We start from the raw sequence: 18,310 nt of genomic DNA on the forward strand, positions 1-18,310 counted from the left end.
TGCCTCTCCTACTAAATCCCCCACGTTGCTCGCCGAGAAAGCATGATTTTGAATCTTATAGGTAGGTCATCTGGCTTTCTCTGTTTATTTAAGTTGTTTTCATCCAGTTGTAGTAGTAAGCACTTGTCTTTAGTCATAAATTCTACTAGCAATTATTTTTCCGATTTGGAAAATGCCTGGCCTGTAAGACCATTTTCCGTTAATGAAGAAATATTTTCAAATAGAGAAAGTGGAGCCACTGTATGATGTCTAGGATTCCGTGGAGAATACGCTCTGAAAACAATTACGATAAATCATAACTTGTAACAAAATTTGATGGCAGGTATGTTATTATTACCGATATCGGAAAAGCTCTGAGGGTACCAGTTCTAATCGCCATAACTTGCTAGTGTTAAAAGGAAATATCGACTGTGCTAGCACTGAAAATACAAGCTAAGGAAGGAATAAAAATATGCCATTTTTTACGACACGCGTCGATATATACCAAGCGGAATAGAAATAATATTGCTAGAAATTATGAGTAAAATGACAGCAATAAGATTCATTAGTGATGTTGACTTCCTCATTGTGAGAAAGAATTTCAGAACTTTTAGAATAAAATTAACAGTCCAATGAGTGCCAAATATGAATGAGAGTGAACCGAAGAAAAACGAAAGTGATGAGCAGTAGCGCAATTGAGATTATCTACAAACTTAACATTAAAACAAGTGATCAAGAAGTAGACGAAGTAAAGGAATTCTGCTACCTTGGGGGCAAAATAGCACATGATGGATGAAGGAAAGAGGACTTAATAAGCAGACTGGCATGAAAAAAATGGATATTCCTGGCCAAGGGAATTCTGCTGCTATCAACCATGAGCCTTAATTTGGTAATTAAATTTCTGAGAATGCACTTTTGGATCGCATCGTAGTATGGTAGTCAGTCGTGGACAGTGGTAAAATCGAAACAGAAGACAGTCGATGAATTTGAGATGTGCCACTCTCAAGAATGTTGAAAATTGAGTGGACTGATAAGACAAAGCATGAGGAGGTTCTCCGCAGCATCAGTGAAGACAGGAACATATGGTAAAAACTGATAAGAGGAGGGGAGAGGATGATAATACATGTGTTACAGCATCGGAGAATAATCTCCTTCCAGCTCGAGGAAACTGGAGGGTAAAACCTGTAGAGGGAGACAGAGACTGGAATACATCCAGAGAATAACCGGCGTAGAGTGCTACAAGTGCTACCCTGAAATGAAGAGGTTGGAGAAGGAAATGAATTCGTGGCGGACTGGCAAAAAAAATAAAACAAAATAGAACAAAACAAAACAAAATATATAAAAATCATAAAAATAAAATAAAATAAAAAACCTCAGTTTTTCCTTCTCTCATATGACTCTGTGCTTAGTTAGGTGCCAAAGTGTATTGGTTGGTATTTCATCTCTTTATTCTTGACATACAAAGCATAAGTCGTCAATGTCGTTTACCAAGCTGGGATCTTTTGGGGACCCATGTTTTATTTTTAGTTTTTCAGCACAGTAGTGTAGAAGGCTACTCAGATTAGGTTCAATAGACGTGTAAAAGAGTATTTAAATTAAATAAGCGTTGTTGATGTGTTGCTTTATCGTCAAACCTGAGAAACTGAAAACTAAGCGCATATCGATTCCGTGCCATGGCAAAAGTAAAAACTGCTCGACGAATGTTTTTGTGTGTTGTCCTCGTTCCAGAAACTGATTTCTTTCGGCACGAAGAGCCCTGGCAGTCACAAGCGCTCCACAAAACACTGTCAGTTTGCCAAAATCTACGTTCGTCCTAATTCTCATTCTACTCAGAGTACCATTTGCATTGTAATACTAGGCAATACTCGACTCTTCATCATTAGTGAAGTTGCATTCAGTATCTGCAATTAAGTCATCAGAACACATGTTGAAAACTTCAGACACTTTTGGTGCAAGATCACTTCCATTGTCACTTGCATTCGTCAGCTTGAGAGATCCTTTGTCAGTGTTATACTCACGACAGCCAGTCACGAGGACACTGAAATTGTCCGTTTTCGCCCTGCCTTTGCAATAATCTCTTATCCTTCATCGGAATCCCCATAAGAATGCTCACTGACGATACCACTTTCTTCTGAATTAATGGTTATCTTCTGATTCTGAAGCATCTTGTTCTGGAGTAAAGTCTGTGTCAGGTTTGCTCAAGCCATCTTCTGGGTCACTGAGATCAAATTCATCCAGCACCCGAAGCATTGTACTAAATTCAGCACTACCGTCAACTGTAATCTGAATATCAATTTATTACGAACCGGTCTAGACGGTACACTTCGTCATGATCAATGCTCTAAAAGCAGTTACATTAGCAACGGAATGACCTCAAAAACAAAATTGTACCTAGAATTAAAGAACGTAATACATAGCTATTCTATAGTTTCAAAACGAGCGATCTATATACAACCTGATAAGCTTACTGCATGTTTATGGGGATCAAATTGTTGTACTTTGTGTCAGTACTGCTACGTACACTGTCTCGCCTATAGTAAAACTCAGTCACACCAATGTAACGTGAAAATAGAAATGAGTACCTATTTACAATTAAGACCCATTACAGAACCGATCATCTATGTGCTTGCAACGTTAAAATAATGGAAACAAGTATGTATCACAATGAAAGACTTAATTAAAAATGTGAGGTTACTGACATCACGTAAATAAATATCCACTAATCTTGGGCAGGATCATGCATACATCATAGTTACAGACATTATCTTGTGGTTTGAGATACATACACCTGTAAAAATAGTTTATGTTCAACCAGCAATAAAGACGGAAATGTATGTCCGTATACAGTACAAAAGTTAAAATAAAAAACGTAAAAATCTAAGCAAATATATAGGACAAAACTAATCTTAAGACTATATCGAGAAGAAGACCAAATAATGCTGTGTTGGCTAATGAGCTATAAGTGGCTCATGGGGGCATGACCCCATAACTATAGTATCAACACTATTGGAACACAGTAACGTATGAACTCTACAATGTGAAAGTCCCCATTAATATGCATTAATGAGAACACATACGAATATACGAAATGTGCAAGTCATAAAATTGGAAGGGGTTTGATCAGGTGAAAGAATAAAAAATACGAATGAGTGTTGGAAATGTACAAGTCACGAAATGGAATGGGACCTGATCATGTAAAACAAAAAAAGCAGGATGGCTGTGTATTATGTGACACAAAGTATTACCAAGGGAACCAGCGTCGTAAGACTCATCACAAATATACCAAGGAAGAAGGACATATCAATACTGGTTTGACGTGTTAAGCATTTAAAACATTTATCGTACAAAATGGACATGTAGTGGCAGACTTATTATGAAAACAGTGGACAAACGGATCCAAGGCTTACCCAAGAAGTGACTGAGTTTTACTATAGGTGAACATATACACAGCAGTGCTGAAACAGAGGTACTACGTGATGATTACACTGTGAAGAAGAAGTCGCTCACTCGAACTTTGCAGCGCGATTCCTCACATACTAACAAATCAAAAATGTCGCTCACAAAATTTCGTCCAGCACATATTTCCACCAGTAAATGGACGTTAAACATTGGGAATCTGGCAACGCTGTAATGACTTGCACGGTAACTACCTCTCTCACCTCATCTGTATAGTGCTGTGCAGTTGGTGCAGTGGACAGTGTTTTGGATTAACACGCAGAAGGTCGAGGGTTTGATTCTGGGTAGAGGCATATTTGTTTTTATTTGCCAATTTCATTCAACCATATAATACTGTAGTATACACAGTTTTTTAAGCCACATGTTTCTCACATTTACGTAGTACGATTTTTTGCAACGGTGGACAAAAGTAACAAAATCGTGGTCAGACAAGTCATTTCCCTGCACGTCCACACACTGCGCGACCCGCTGAATCGTGCAGCTCTGAACTCTTCGCAACATGGCTGCATACACACATACAAGAGCAGTATAAACACTCGCTATCAGTTCTTCCACAACGTCGGCGGAGTAGAGTATACATGCTGCTTCAAGTGTCCACACAGGAAGAAATCCAGGGGATTTAGATCAGGTGAACGCGGAAGCCTTACAATTGGCCCTCTCCGCCCGAGCCATTTCCCTGGAAATGCTACTTGTGACATGTTCGCCTTCAAATTACAGTGTTAACCTATTTTTTTATTGAAGATCAACTGCAGTCGCTGCATGACGACTAAGACGCCAGATATCGTACCACGCAGACTACATTTAGCAAATAAAAACAAATACGCCTCGAACCAGAATCGAACCTTCGACCTTTTGCATGCTAACCCATAACGCTATCCATTGTATCAACAGCACAGCGAAACTGCCAGCTGCTGAGGGAGACCTTTCTGTACATGCGATTATAGTGTTGCAGATTCCCAATCTTTAACATCCATTTACCGCCGGAAATAAGAGCAAGATGAAATTATGTGAGACACATTATTGTATGCTTGAATCAGCGTAGTCGCGCTGCGAAGTCTTAGCACGCGAATTTGTCTTCGCCCTATATATGGCGAAGAAATATATATATGACGAAGAAATATATATATATATATATATATATATATATATATATATATATGATTCTACTGCGGGACTACGCAGATTCAAGCAAAAGTACGCTTGGCGTCTCGGCAGGACACTGCTTGTTTATTTTTTTAACAAACGCAGTATAAAAGATGCAGGAGAGGCATAAAAATTAAGAATAAATTAGTTCGCACAGTTGCAGCAGTATCACCAAAAGCCGTTCCTCGGGTTCCCAGGAAACCTCACTTGATATATCAAAGGTTAACCAGGTAAACGTGTCACGGGGGTTCTGAACCACGTGCCTAGGCTGTGTCGTTGACGGAATGTTATTCTATAAATGTCATGGATAGCGTACGACGGGACGTCTAGTGTAATGCGGGCATGAGCCAGCGGCCACGGTAATGCCAGTTACACGGCAGCAGCTTTGCGTGCGCCGCGCACCGGCCACACACACACACACACACACAGGCAGACAGACAGACACGCAGCCACGGACACAGGGAGGTGCCGGGCACGTTAGCGTGCCGCCCTGCGACGCGTCCCTTCCGCGCGAGCGAGCGCCCGCCGTGACAGGCGCACCGCGGCCTGTACTGCCCTGCAAAGCTGCCGGCTGCCTCCCACTGCCTCCGGACCAGCGCCGTCTCGGACACTGCCGCGAGTTTTCGAACAGTAAGCCGTCAAGCAGCCGCTCCCTCATTCCCATTCTCGCTCCCGACTCCCCGTCTGCATCCCCTCTCGAAGCCACTCTCTGTCTGAGAAACTCCTCTGAACCTCAAAGTTTTCTCATAATTTCTGTACCACTTTGTTACATCCTCAGGTAACAGGTCGACACGGATTGACCCAGATGTATGAAAGGTATCAAGTTACTATATGGAAATATAGCTATAACCTCCGTGTGATCATGCTGACAATCGATATGAAATGGGACGAACATGTAATATCAGTGTTAGGGAAGACGAATAGAATACTTGTTGGAAGAGTTGCTCAATGTAGGTGAAAATACGATCAGTAATGTTTCAGATTTCGATGTACAGTGGGATAGGAATGATGATGGAAATAGGATCACATTTGAGGAAGTAGAGAAAATGGTCAATAGATTGCAGTGCAATAAAGCGGCTGGGGTGGATGAAATTAAGTCGGAACTCATCAAATACAGTGGAATGTCAGGTCTTAAGTGGCTACAAAGGATAATTGAAACGGCGTGGGAGTCGGGGCAGGTTCCATCAGACTGGACGAAAGCAGTAATCACACCAGTCTTTAAACATGGAAACAGAAAAGATTGTAACAATTACAAAGGTATCTCTTTAATCAGCGTTGTGGGTAAAATCGTCTCAGGCGTTGTTGAAAAGAAAGTGCGAGTATTAGTTAAGGACAAACTGGATGAAAATCAGTGCGGGTTTAGGCCTCTTAGAGGTTGTCAGGACCAGATCTTTAGCTTACAGCAAATAATGGAGAAGTGTTACGAGTGGAACAGGGAATTGTATCTACGCTTTATAGATCTAGAAAAGGCATATGACCGGGTTCCTAGGAGGAAGTTATTGTCTGTTCTACGATATTATGGAATAGGAAGCAAACTTTTGCAAGCAATTAAAGGTCTTTACATAGATAGTCAGGCAGCTGTTAGAGTTGACGGTAAATTGAGTTCATGGTTCAGAGTAGTTTCAGGGGTAAGACAAGGCTGCAACCTGTCTCCACTGTTGTTCATATTATTTATGCATCATATGTTGAAAACAACAGACTGGCTGGGTGAGATGAAGATATGTGAACACGAAATAAGCAGTCTCGGATATGCGGATGACTTAGTTGTGATGGCAGATTCGATTGAAAGTTTGCAAAAATAATATTTCAGAGCGAGATCAGAAATGCAAGGACTATGGTATGAAGATTAGCATCTCCAAAACGAAAGTAATATCAATGGGAAAGAGATATAAACGGATTGAGTGCCAAATAGGAGGAACAAAGAACAGGTGGACGGTTTCAAGTACTTAGGATACATATTCTCACAGGATGGCAACATAGTGAAAGAACTGGAAGCGAGGTGTAGCAGAGATAATACAGTGGGCGCCCACTTCTGCAAGAAGGAAGTCAGTACCAAGACTAAGTTATCTGTGCACCGTTCAATCTTTCGACCAATTTTGTTGTATGGGAGCGAAATCTGAGTGGATTCAGGTTATCTTATCAATAAGGTTGAGGTTACGGATATGAAAGTAGCTAGGATGATTGCAGGTACTAGTAGATGGTAACAATGGCAGGAGGGTCTCCACAATGAGGAAATCAAAGAAAAACTGGGAATGAACTCTATAGAAGTAGCACTCAGGGCGAACAGGCTTAGATGGTGGGGTCATGTAACACGCATGGGAGAAGCAAGGTTACCCAAGAGACTCATGGGTTCAGCAGTAGACGGTAGGAGGAGTAGCAGTAGACCAAGGAGAAGGTACCTGGATTCGGTTAAGAATGATTTTGAAGTAATAGGCTTCACATCAGAAGAGGCACCAATGTTAGCACTGAATAGGGGATCATGGAGGAATTTTATAAGGAGGACTATGCTCCAGACTGAACGCTGAAAGGCATAATCAGTCTTAAATGATGATGATGATGATGATGATGAGGGTTTTTGGAGAGCGCAGAGCGTCCGTAAAGACAATTCCATACACGATTCTTCTGCGACTAGTTATAACTGTTCCATCATTTCGGGTCGTTACCAAGAAGACAAGGCAGCTGAACTGTTAATACTTTGATAAATAATACTCCGTCTTCAGGCCACGAGTAGCCTACCGGGACCATCCGACCGCCGTGTCATCCTCGGTGGAGGATGCGGATGGGAGGGGCGTGGGGGCAGCACACCGCTCTCCCGGTGACAAACTTTACAAGAATAATAATTTATACAACACACAATCAAAATAAGCGGTCGCCATATCCATCAACACATCAGAAAGCACACCAAAACTGTAAACAGAGATGCTCAGGAAATTTAAAAGGTAATCCTTGGAAGAGAAACGAATTAGTTCTCGTGAAGCCCTGCTGGATAAATGTAGTCACCTCTTACTCGAGGCTACCGTATTCTCCGGATCTGGACACTTGCGACTCTTTTTCGTGGAGCTGTATTAATGATAAGGTGTACAGCATCAACACCAAAACCATTTCTGAGCTAAAAACAGCCATTCAGGAGCTCAACGACACCACCGATTTTACGACACTTCAGCAGTCAAGCGGAATTTCGCTATTCGTCTGCGCCACATTACCCCAATGATGGCAGAAATATCGAAAACGTCATAACCTAAATCTGAAAATCTGTAGTAACGTTTACATGTTGAATACAGTGTGTCCACGCAGTAGTTTGTAACGAATACACTTTCATATATTTCAATATTTGTCATCCCCTTCTGAACCCGAAAAATTATCACTGAATAGGACGTCCTTTATCTTAACGGACAAACGCTCCCTCATAAACTGTGCACGTAATTCTTTTAAGGATCACATTCCATCTATAACCGTGCCAAACATTTCGGCCAAGGACCCCTGACATAAAGGATAGGTCAGCTGAATAACAGTTTCCCACGACATCTTGAAAAACTTAACAGGCTACTCTAGTTTTTTGTGCAGCCACAGGACGTCGTGTTACGTTTCAAACTGTGCGCAATAGGCAACATGATGCGCAACGTCACTCCCTACGTCCATGACGAGGTCCATCTTTGCAACCACGACAGCATGCAGCGAGGTACAGATGGGCCCAAAAACATGCCGAATGGAACGCTGAAGACTGGAATCACGTTCTCTGCACTGATAAATGTCGTATATGCCTTCAACCAGACATTCGTCGGAGCCATGTTTGGAGGAAACCCGGTAAGGCTGAACGCCTTAGACACACTGTCCAGCGAATGCATCAAGGTGAATTTTCCCTGCTGTTTTGGGTGGCATTATGTGGGGCCGACGTACGCCGCTGGTGGTCATGGAAGCCGCCGCAACGGCTGTAGGACACGTGAATGCCATCTTATCGGCAGGATAATGCCGAGGCATTCTTCTTCATGGACAGCAATTCACGCTCTCATCGTCCACATCTAGTGAAGGACTTCCTTCGCGATAACGACATCGCTCGACTAGAGTGGCCAACACGTTCTCCAGACATGAACCCTATCGAACATGCCTGGAATAGATTGACATCTGTTTATGGACGAGGTGACCCACCAACCACTCTGAGGGATCTACGCTGAATCGCCGTTGAGGAGTGGGACAATCTGGACCAACAGGGCATTGATCAACTTTTGGATAGTATGGCAAAACGAATACAGGCATGCATCAATGCAAGAGGACGTGCAGCTGGGTATTAGAGGTACCGGTGTGTTCAGCAATGTGGACCACCACCTCTGAAGGTCTCGCTGTATGGTGGTACTACATGCCAAGTGTGATTTTCATGAGCAATAAAAAGGGCGGAAATGATGTTTATGTTGATCTCTATTACAATTTTCTGTACAGTTTCCGGAACTCTCTGAACCGAGATGATTCAAAACCTTTTTTTATGTGTTTATTTACATATCTAGAAATTAAAAAAAATTAAAAGGTGAGCTGCAATACGCAGTGGGATTCAGACACCAATAAATACATAGACGTTCTATACAACCCTTTCCCGGCAAGGAGTAGTGAACTCGGAAAGACTAACTGGTGCAGGACAACATGCACTCAGCTGCCCGTTCGGTCTAACACCAACTTAGCTCCACTTTAGGACGCTGCGCCTTCTCTGTCAGTCAGATTTTTCCCACGTCACGCTTGAAAAAACATATATGGTAGCCTAATTAACATAGGAATACAGAATTTAATACAGGTATTGGCCCAGGCGTCTACTATAGACCGAGCGCCACCTGACAGCAGTCAAAATTACAGCAACAATCAAAGCAAGTTAATAATTTTTTATGAGTTAACGGAGTTCACTCAGTGAAACTTGTAAGGTGGCGCCCCACACGTCCAAAGGTTTGCAGTCGACCGCAGTCTTGGTGCTAATAGTTCGCTATCCAGGAACCCACTTGAATGTCTCTTCGCAGTATCGCGGCTGCGCTGATACCCCGTGTCAGTTAACTGCCGATCCCGATCTTTTACTAGCCATCATCTGTCATCACAGTACTCGCCCAGCTGCCGGGTTTCAACGCCACCGCCCCAACCCAGCGAAATGTTCCACCTTCACACTCTCACTGACACTGGCCTCTCGTCTCCAATCTGTGCAAACCACGCCATCGTAAGGCAAAGATGTTCTACTAGAGACCGTGACGCAATCTATCGATCGCGCAACGTTTCAAGATTTGTGTTATGTCTCTAGCACTGTACTGTAGTTTCGAAGACGGTATCTATAAAATTGTTCCTTTCTTATAAGAAGTAATCATCTCGTGATAGTTTCTGTGTTTTTCAGTAGTTAGACTTTTCTTTTAAAAGAAAATTGGGGTCAACATTGTTCATCAAAATTCTTACTTTACTCTAGAAGTCACATCGCCAAGAATATGATATTCTCTCATTTGACCCGCCGTCGCTTCAGAAATACTTCGGTGTACTACTTCTTCACCCATCCCTTATTCATACCCCATGCATCAAAAGTTTTCGCCATACTCTTTGTTTTCATGGCTTAACGTATCAGCTCTGTACTGCACGCAGACTCTTGACGCGACCAGAAGTCGTTCTCGATGGATTCGGAAGTTACCTGCACAGAAGTTCTTCGTTTCGATGATTGGCGTTCTGTGTTGCCGCTAATTGACAGCTTATTATGATGTTTGTTGTTCTTACACGATGCCATCATTTGTGTGGGTATCCAGAACATTCCCTGGAGCAAGATGCGGTTAGAGTAAGACTCAGACTTCGCATCAATCACACACTGCAAACCAGTAACATACAAGGTGTTCAACGAAGGATTCCTTGATTTCAAAGTTAAATATCTCGGAAAATAAGATCGATAGACGAGTGCAACAAAATGTTTGTTTCTTACGAAAGCTGTAAGAATTTTGTACAAAAGTTCTACAGAAATTTTGAAAGAGTTCCAAAACCAGCTAACAGGTGGCTCTGTCCCGCTAGTACGGTACCAACGTATTCAGTTAAATTTGTCCGCTGCAAGCAGTCTCTGCAATCACATCACAATTCTTTGTAAATGTCCACCACCGCATTACGGAGGTGGGGCAAACGAACAGAGAAGTGTGCCATCACATCCTGCAGTGTCTCAAAGGAAATGGATTCAGATGCCACACAGATCGCCAATTCGAGCTCATCCAGCAAGGTGGGATGTTTCCAGTAGATAGTATCTTTTAACGTGCCTCACAAATTGAAGTGCTCTTCTGGCTGTGAAGGAATTATCACGATGGCATGAAAGTGGTACTTTTACTGGTTAACGGCACATAAATTTATTAATAAAGATTAAAGCTTCGTTAAGACAAAACTGTTCTCAAAGACAACATAATGGACAGTAGGACTTACTGCACACGATGAGGCCGTGTGAACGAGACTCTGCATGTACACTTGCAGAGATCAGAAGAGTTATGTCATCAGCACACTGACCGAACTCTGTCAAACTGATACTCCAGTATTCTTTGCTGTGGGGACACGTTGTTTAAAATTTTATCTTTATGCCAGTTATTTTTATTATTTTCTGTACAGCAAAGGCTATTCCCATACATGAATATTGATGTGAGTGTGTGGTTGATATTGGCTGTTTAGAATGTTATTGACACTTTTACACGGTCCATTCACGTTAATGTGACCACCACCTATGTTCGTTGTAACGTGAAATAGCCACTCACAAGCGGCAGGTGGCAACACTAGCGGTGGAGGGTAAATAAAACTTGTCGGGAAGAGAGAGGGGGGGGGGGACGGTACGTGAAAATTAATGCAGTTGTGGTAATGTGGAAATTGAGTTGTTTACCTGATGTCAAAAAGGGCGTGACCATTGGCTTTGAGGCCAAGAGTGGAAGCATTTCCAAAACGGCTGAGTCTTTAAAGTATTTTCGTGTCACCGCGGTTAAATGACAAAATGCCGATATCCAATACAAACACCGAGACAATATTGTGAGTACACCATGACTCAGGGCGATGAACGACAGCTGCGGATATGTATACGGGCGAATAGACAAGTGTTGAGCAGCTGACCGCCGAGATGAATCAAGGGGCTACCAGCAGCGTCTCCTCAACGACCAGTCAGCTAACAGTGCTGTGTGCTGTGTATGGACCTCCGCAGCAAGCGCCTGGTTCATTCATCCAAGCTGACTGCTGTTCATCGGCGACGAAAGCTGGAATATGAACGCCAGCACCTCGACCTAATGTCCACTGATTGCCGACAGGTGGCCTTTTCAGATGAGTCACTTCTTATGCCCCCTCGGACAGATGGCGGTGTATCGCTCTGCAACAATCTTCGTAAGGGTTCAGGCCGGCCGATGGAGCGTTATGGTTTGGGGAATGTTTCTGTGGCATTCACTGGGTGGTCTCGTCAGTCTGGCAGCCACAACGGATCAACACAAGTACGCATCTATCCTTGAGAAGCATGAATACCTCTACATGCAGTTTGTTTTTCCTCAGAAAGATGGCATCTACCAGTAGGAGAATGCACTTGTCACACAGCTCATGGTGTAAGTGCCTAGTTCGAAAAGGTCTAGGATGAGTTTACCGTATCAACCTGGCCACCAGCCTCCTGGATGTAAATTAATTCTAAACCGTGAAACACAGCACAGCTGGTCACGGCGCTGAAGGCAGCATGGGTCCACACCCATGTCGGCACTTTCGAGAATCTTCCTGTAAGTCCGCGCTGCGAAAGCTGGTTATACATGCTTTTGACAGGTCGTTACTTTAATGTGAATGGAACGTACAGTAGGATATCCTTCCATGAGTACCGAACGAGTGGTATCTCAGGACAAGTGCTTGGCAATTACAGAGGCACCATGTCTGAAATGATTGCATCACACTAGATCGTGGGATTCTTCGATTCACTCTCGAATGGACGGATGACGAGAACTGAGATCTGGGCAGAGTTTACAGGCTGAGTGACACCATAAACCGTGTGGAACAGGTTACCAAGAGCTCAGTTCAGACCCGACTTGCCATGTGTTGTTTAACGCTCACACCATACCACAGACAACAGAGCTGTATATTGTTAGGCCAATCAAATGATACACTGAAAGGCATTTTGTATTCAGCGTTGCGTTTCGCTTCCGTTTATAGCGGCCAATCTGACGCTAACTCGTTTACAAACGACCTGGTTAGAGGCCACGGAGAGCAGTGACTCTCGAAACCCAAATCTTGCAGCTGCTGAAACTATCATTTTTTAGCTGATAAACAGGTCAACAGCTTCGATTCGGTGACTGGTGAACGAAGGTTGAGTGCTCACCAGTATATTGCGTTGTACCGGGTGACTATAATTGAACATTCCGTTTTTAACAAGTTATGACACGGAAATAACTACCATACGAGTACCAAACTTGGTAGCATTAATGTCAAGGACATGGGGTAGAGTAATAATGAACAGTCAATTCAACAACAACATTTCTAATGTGTTGCTTCGATACATCATACCATTACGTAACGGTACCATTTCTGCTCAAAAGGGGCTCAATATGGTGCCCATCAGAGTCCAGAAAAGTCTGAAAGCGCAGTTTCCTTCTGCAGAGCATAACGAAGCATGTCTGTAGGTGTGCTGGTTTCTCTCTTAATATGCTGCGCTTCAAATCAGCACACGTGTGAGTGTTCCACTGGTAAGCCCTGTCCTTCGGGTAGCCCCACAACCAGAAATCACAGAGAGTGGGATCTTGTGCGGATACCATTTGAGAATGGTTCGAAGCACCTTCCGTAAAGTGGACCATGGGATGTTCAACTGCGTTGACACAGCACGTGCACTGCCTGACGTACGGGAATTGCATGCAGCGTTGTCTGCCATAGCTACAGCGATTTCGTGAACCACCTGTGGTGCAACCGGTCGTGGGCCTCTTCCCGGAGCGATACCGAATTCTCCAGTTGATTCGAACTTCTATATTATGCTCCGCTCAGCCGGTAGAGAAAGAGGACACCTCCGTAGTCCTTTCGGGCGGTGATATCCTCGAAGTGCAACTGCAAAACCCCTGTCTTTTTTATAATAGAGCTTCACCAGTAATGCCCCCCTCCTCTTGTGCAAGCTCATGTGACATGTCAACAAGTGCACAGCGACTGAATCACGATGACTGGTCATGGCACCTGGTGGCCGTAGTTGGAAATGGACGATGGCGCTGTGACGCATCGAAATCATGCACCCCATACTCTGGATGGTAATTAGTTTCCGTGTTATAACGTGTTAAATAGGGTAAGTTTAATTATAACCACCCAGAACATCCTGTCGTTGAACTTTTCAACATGGTATCAACTGTGTGCTCCAGCAGGATGTTTCAAGTCATCACACTACAAATTCCTTGTGGAACTTACAGATCCCTTCGTGGACTGCCCGATCGCTTAATTTTCCACTTCCATAGCACGTCTGGGATGTGATGGTGAGACGTGCTTTTACAGTAGTCTCCAGGCAGTAATCTTCAGGGCCACAGCATGTGTTTTGGGCGTGGCAGTAAATTGCTCGAGATGATATTCAGACGGTTTGCTACCATGTGACGACCAATATAAGAATGTATTTGTGCCCCTGTGATCACACCCCATATAAAAGTTGATTATGGACGTCACTTTTAAACGAATAGTCGTTTTTTTTTTCATCCAGAAGACCATGTGTTGGTGGTTGCACTTGAGGAATAATAAGAGGTGTTCTGTGAAACCTTCAGCTTGACCGTGATGAGTTGAAGAAGCAGGCCATACAAGGCACAGAACATTGTCCGTTGCCACTCAAGGATTTCCCTTACGTTGCGATGAGCACCCAGTGCGTCAGAGGCGTGAAACACAGCTGTCAATACAACCTATTTTAACTGAATATATTTCGTGTGACTACCTATGAACAGATCTGGGTTCCGCACAGGACTTGCCGTCAGTTTTAAATGATAATGAGGCGAGTGTGATTCGTGATCTAAGATTTTGTGTGATGTCATGACTTCTTCCCAAAACACGGGGTGCACGATTTTAACAGAGTGTCTGGGTCATCTATTACATCTAATTTGTCATCCAGCCACAGTCATGTGTGCATTTTTAACGGTGTCTATACTGGTATTTTATCCTTGATTTTACATAGTAATTCTCCTGTGTTTTGTCTGATTTCTATTGTTGGATTTCTATAAACTTCACAATGTCAGGGTTTCTTTCAATAGATGTGTGCGGATACAACTTGGTTTTAAGCCTGACTGTCCATCGTCGATCGTTTTTGTTTCAATCAAGGACGCTGATGACCTCGCCGCTTAGCGCCCTTATTTCATAATAACCTGTGTTGCGATGGAAGTCTTCGCAAAACTTGATAAATACCGAACTTTTCCTTCATGGGTTAGCACTTGCTATTTCCATCAGTGAGCTTCTGAGGTACTGTCTGTGAGAGGGTTTTGGACCAAGTCCCATATCAATCTTCCATACTCTTAAAGGAACTCATATCTCACATCCAGTCAGCATAAAGAGCAGACCGGTCAGTTGTTGGTCGGCCACAATAATCCTTCATCTGGGAGGGAGGGCGTTTCAGTCGGCTTATCGTGAGTCTTGGCGTAATTGGGATTGATGGTACATACATTGACAATGCGATGCATGCTACTTAGTCAACATTGTAATTGTTTGCTATAACGTTACCACCTGTTTCCGATAACTGGCAATGCAAGAACATCGTGGTTGAGTAGTGCAATGTTTTCCTGCAGCTTTGTGTTCGACACTTGGACGTTCTGACCCTAACGCATTTTTTTTCTTGTTTTGATGCAATTTAATAAAAATATATAGCTGCAGAAAGGATATGTAATTGATCTCCTGGTGCTGGCAATAAAAAAACTGCATCAAATAGCGGAACACGTGACTTTTTCCCCGTACACCCTTACCTGGAAATTGTTCTGAGCCTTCATCACCTTGGGCTCCAATCATCGTATAACTACTAATAGTTTGGAGGCGTTGGTGGTAATTCGCCTAATTTTGAAAAGTCATGCTTAACTTGGATTCGAGTGATGACGGTTGTAGCAATATGAGGCCACGATGACCCTATATACATTTTCGATAATTGTTCTGGATCTTTGGCAGCACTGTATCACAGTAATTCGAAGAGATACCTCCAGAAAAATCAGAGAAGAAAATCGTACACTTAGTACAGCGCTCTCATGGGGCTCGCTTAACAGCAAGATAATGATGAGCAACACAGTGCCTGAAATGTGGGCTCCTCATTCAAAGAACTGCAGCTTAGGTCTGGCTACTCCCATAAATTTACTGATAGGTCCATCGCTGTACTCCAGAACCCAATACCTGTGATTTGTTGATTAGAAGAAAGGATGGTAGCTATTAACACAAAGCCGTTAACCACCACTGTGTCTTGATGCCTTGACGTAAAGCAATTAATCATTGCGCGAATCGACGTTACAAAAAGCCAATACCACAGCCTAATCGCTCATCTTCTGCTGCCCTGACTCCCTCCATGGTGTTCAAACTTTTTGACAGGCAGCGTATATTTCACGCAAAGGAGAAGTGTTACGAAACACATTGTATCTTAACGCTATTCCTCGTTAAACTGCACTTCGACAGAAAGTTTCCGTAGTAATTAACATAACAGCTAACATGAATAAAGCATTACAGCAATAACGCAGTAACAGGCAGAAATATGTGGTTATCTGTCAATATAACGGAAACACGTAACAGACATTGTGTGCGGAGGAAACCTTGACCTTTGCAGACAAATACTGAGTTCAGAAAAACATCTTTTGCCATTATCTGCTGCGTACATATTGCGCTGTTATTAAAAGAAACACCTACCCGTGGAGTTTTATTTACTTCGCCGACTCCTGCAGTGATTCCACATCTATGAGAGTGTCGATTTCCTTAGTGTTTTCATTGAAACTGTTTGCAGGTACCTTTTTCATAAAACATCCTCTACCACGTACGGAGGAACGTGAAAGATTTCTCCGTCGCTGTGAATTCATAATTATGAGACAAACTTTGTATCCTATTCACCACTTTTCCATTTTGAGATACAACCTAAACTATTCATTATTTTTTCAAAAAAATTAAAAAAAATGGAGCAGGATTTTGGAGGCTGTTCGTCGGTTATTCAGGATTCGATACAAATCATTTGGTCAAACGTTTATTACAAAATTTCATTCGGGAAAATACTGGCTTACAATTTGAAGCCATTTAATAAAATCCAAAGTTTTCGAACAGCCTCTTATCCTGAACTAATTTACTGTTCGAAAACTTTGTGTTTAGCCTTAAATTATGTATACTACTTCAGTTTTGCGACAGTTAAGTAGCAGTAAATTTTTTTAAAATTTTGTAGTGGTTAATCATAGTTTATAGTTTATGACTGTAATTTATGAGACTATTTGATGATAACTATAGCAGGAACTGATAAGTGTTCAGCTAATTATGTTGCTTTTTCTTTAGTTTTTATACTTTCTCTAGCGAATTATGCATTTTTGTAAGTATGCAATATTCAGGCAGCAAATGCAAATGCAAGGTATGTCTACAAAGCAAAAACCAATTAAGTACAGTTCTGGCATATGATTATATGAAGCTCTTGTTCCTAGGCGAGACTCTGCCATAAGCGTGCTCTAGACACTGTCTGCTTATCATTCCAGGTACATCTTCACCATCGTCAGCTATCTCATCGGCGTCTTCATATTTGCCACCATAGTGGGTAAGTCCAGCAGCACACGTCACGTTTAGCGTAGTTTCCTCATTGCTGCTGCCTCTATTACACAGACACCATTACCTCTCCGAAAATCCGTTCCTCGGTTTCGCGCTAGCATATCGGTAGTTGAATTAACTTTCTTTTGTAGATGTCTTAACTATTTATTTGATAACATTTTTACTCCTCTTAACTCTAGAAATTTGTTTAAAGTATTCATTTTGAATACACACAAATTAATAAATCTTATTACACTTTATTCTTAAAAATACCCCAAGCTACAACAATATGGGAATATGGATCCGCCTTGATATAAAACACTTCTGTTTTTATTTATTTTATTTCTAAACGTAGTTAGAGCGACAATATCGCCATCACCACTGGGTTTTTCTTTACTCTAAAACATGAAAAAATAGCATCGTTATAAACATTTAAAAACGTTATTACATGTGTACTGACGGCCGTTATGACCGAGCGGTTCTAGGCGCTTCAGTCCGGAACCGCGCTGCTGCCACAGTCTCAGGTTCGAATCCTGCCTCGGGCATGGATGTGTGTGATGTCCTTAGGTTAGTTAGGCTTAAGTAGTTCTAAGTCTAGGGGACTGATGACCTCAGATGTTTAAGTCCCATAGTGCTTAGAGCCATTTGAACTACTTGTGTACTTGGTTGGTTGTTTCGGGGAAGGAGACCAGACAGTGAGGTCATCGGTCTCATCGGATTAGGGAAGGACGGGGAAGGAAGTCGGCCGTGCCCTTTGAAAGGAACCATCCCGGCATTTGCCTGGAGCGATTTTGGGGATATCACGGAAAACCTAAATCAAGATGGCCGGACGCGGGATTGAACCGTCGTCCTCCCGAATGCAAGTCCAGTGTCTAACCACTGCGCCACCTCGCTCGGTCCATTTGTGTACTGTTTGGTTCCAATTATTTATTCTACGAATAGTTTCATAATACTAGGGTGGTTTGAAAAGTTCTCGCAACGGGATAGACAAAGAGTACTTACATCACTGAAACTTTATTTTTCAATGTAGTCTCCTTTTAGATTTATG

The 18,310-nt window shown here is 42.6% G+C and overlaps 1 protein-coding gene across 1 annotated transcript in view; it reads left to right on the forward strand.

Moving 5' to 3' along the window:
* Nucleotides 1-18,310, forward strand: part of LOC126101299 (cyclic nucleotide-gated cation channel alpha-3-like) — an 881,849-nt gene that overhangs the window by 603,782 nt on the left and 259,757 nt on the right. The window contains exon 11 of the mRNA XM_049911978.1: nt 17,214-17,272. Coding sequence (XP_049767935.1) covers nt 17,214-17,272 — 59 coding nt within the window. The remainder of the gene's footprint in view (nt 1-17,213; nt 17,273-18,310) is intronic.

The sequence above is a fragment of the Schistocerca cancellata genome, chromosome 9 (assembly GCF_023864275.1).
Source record: "Schistocerca cancellata isolate TAMUIC-IGC-003103 chromosome 9, iqSchCanc2.1, whole genome shotgun sequence".
Classification (NCBI taxonomy): domain Eukaryota; kingdom Metazoa; phylum Arthropoda; class Insecta; order Orthoptera; family Acrididae; genus Schistocerca; species Schistocerca cancellata.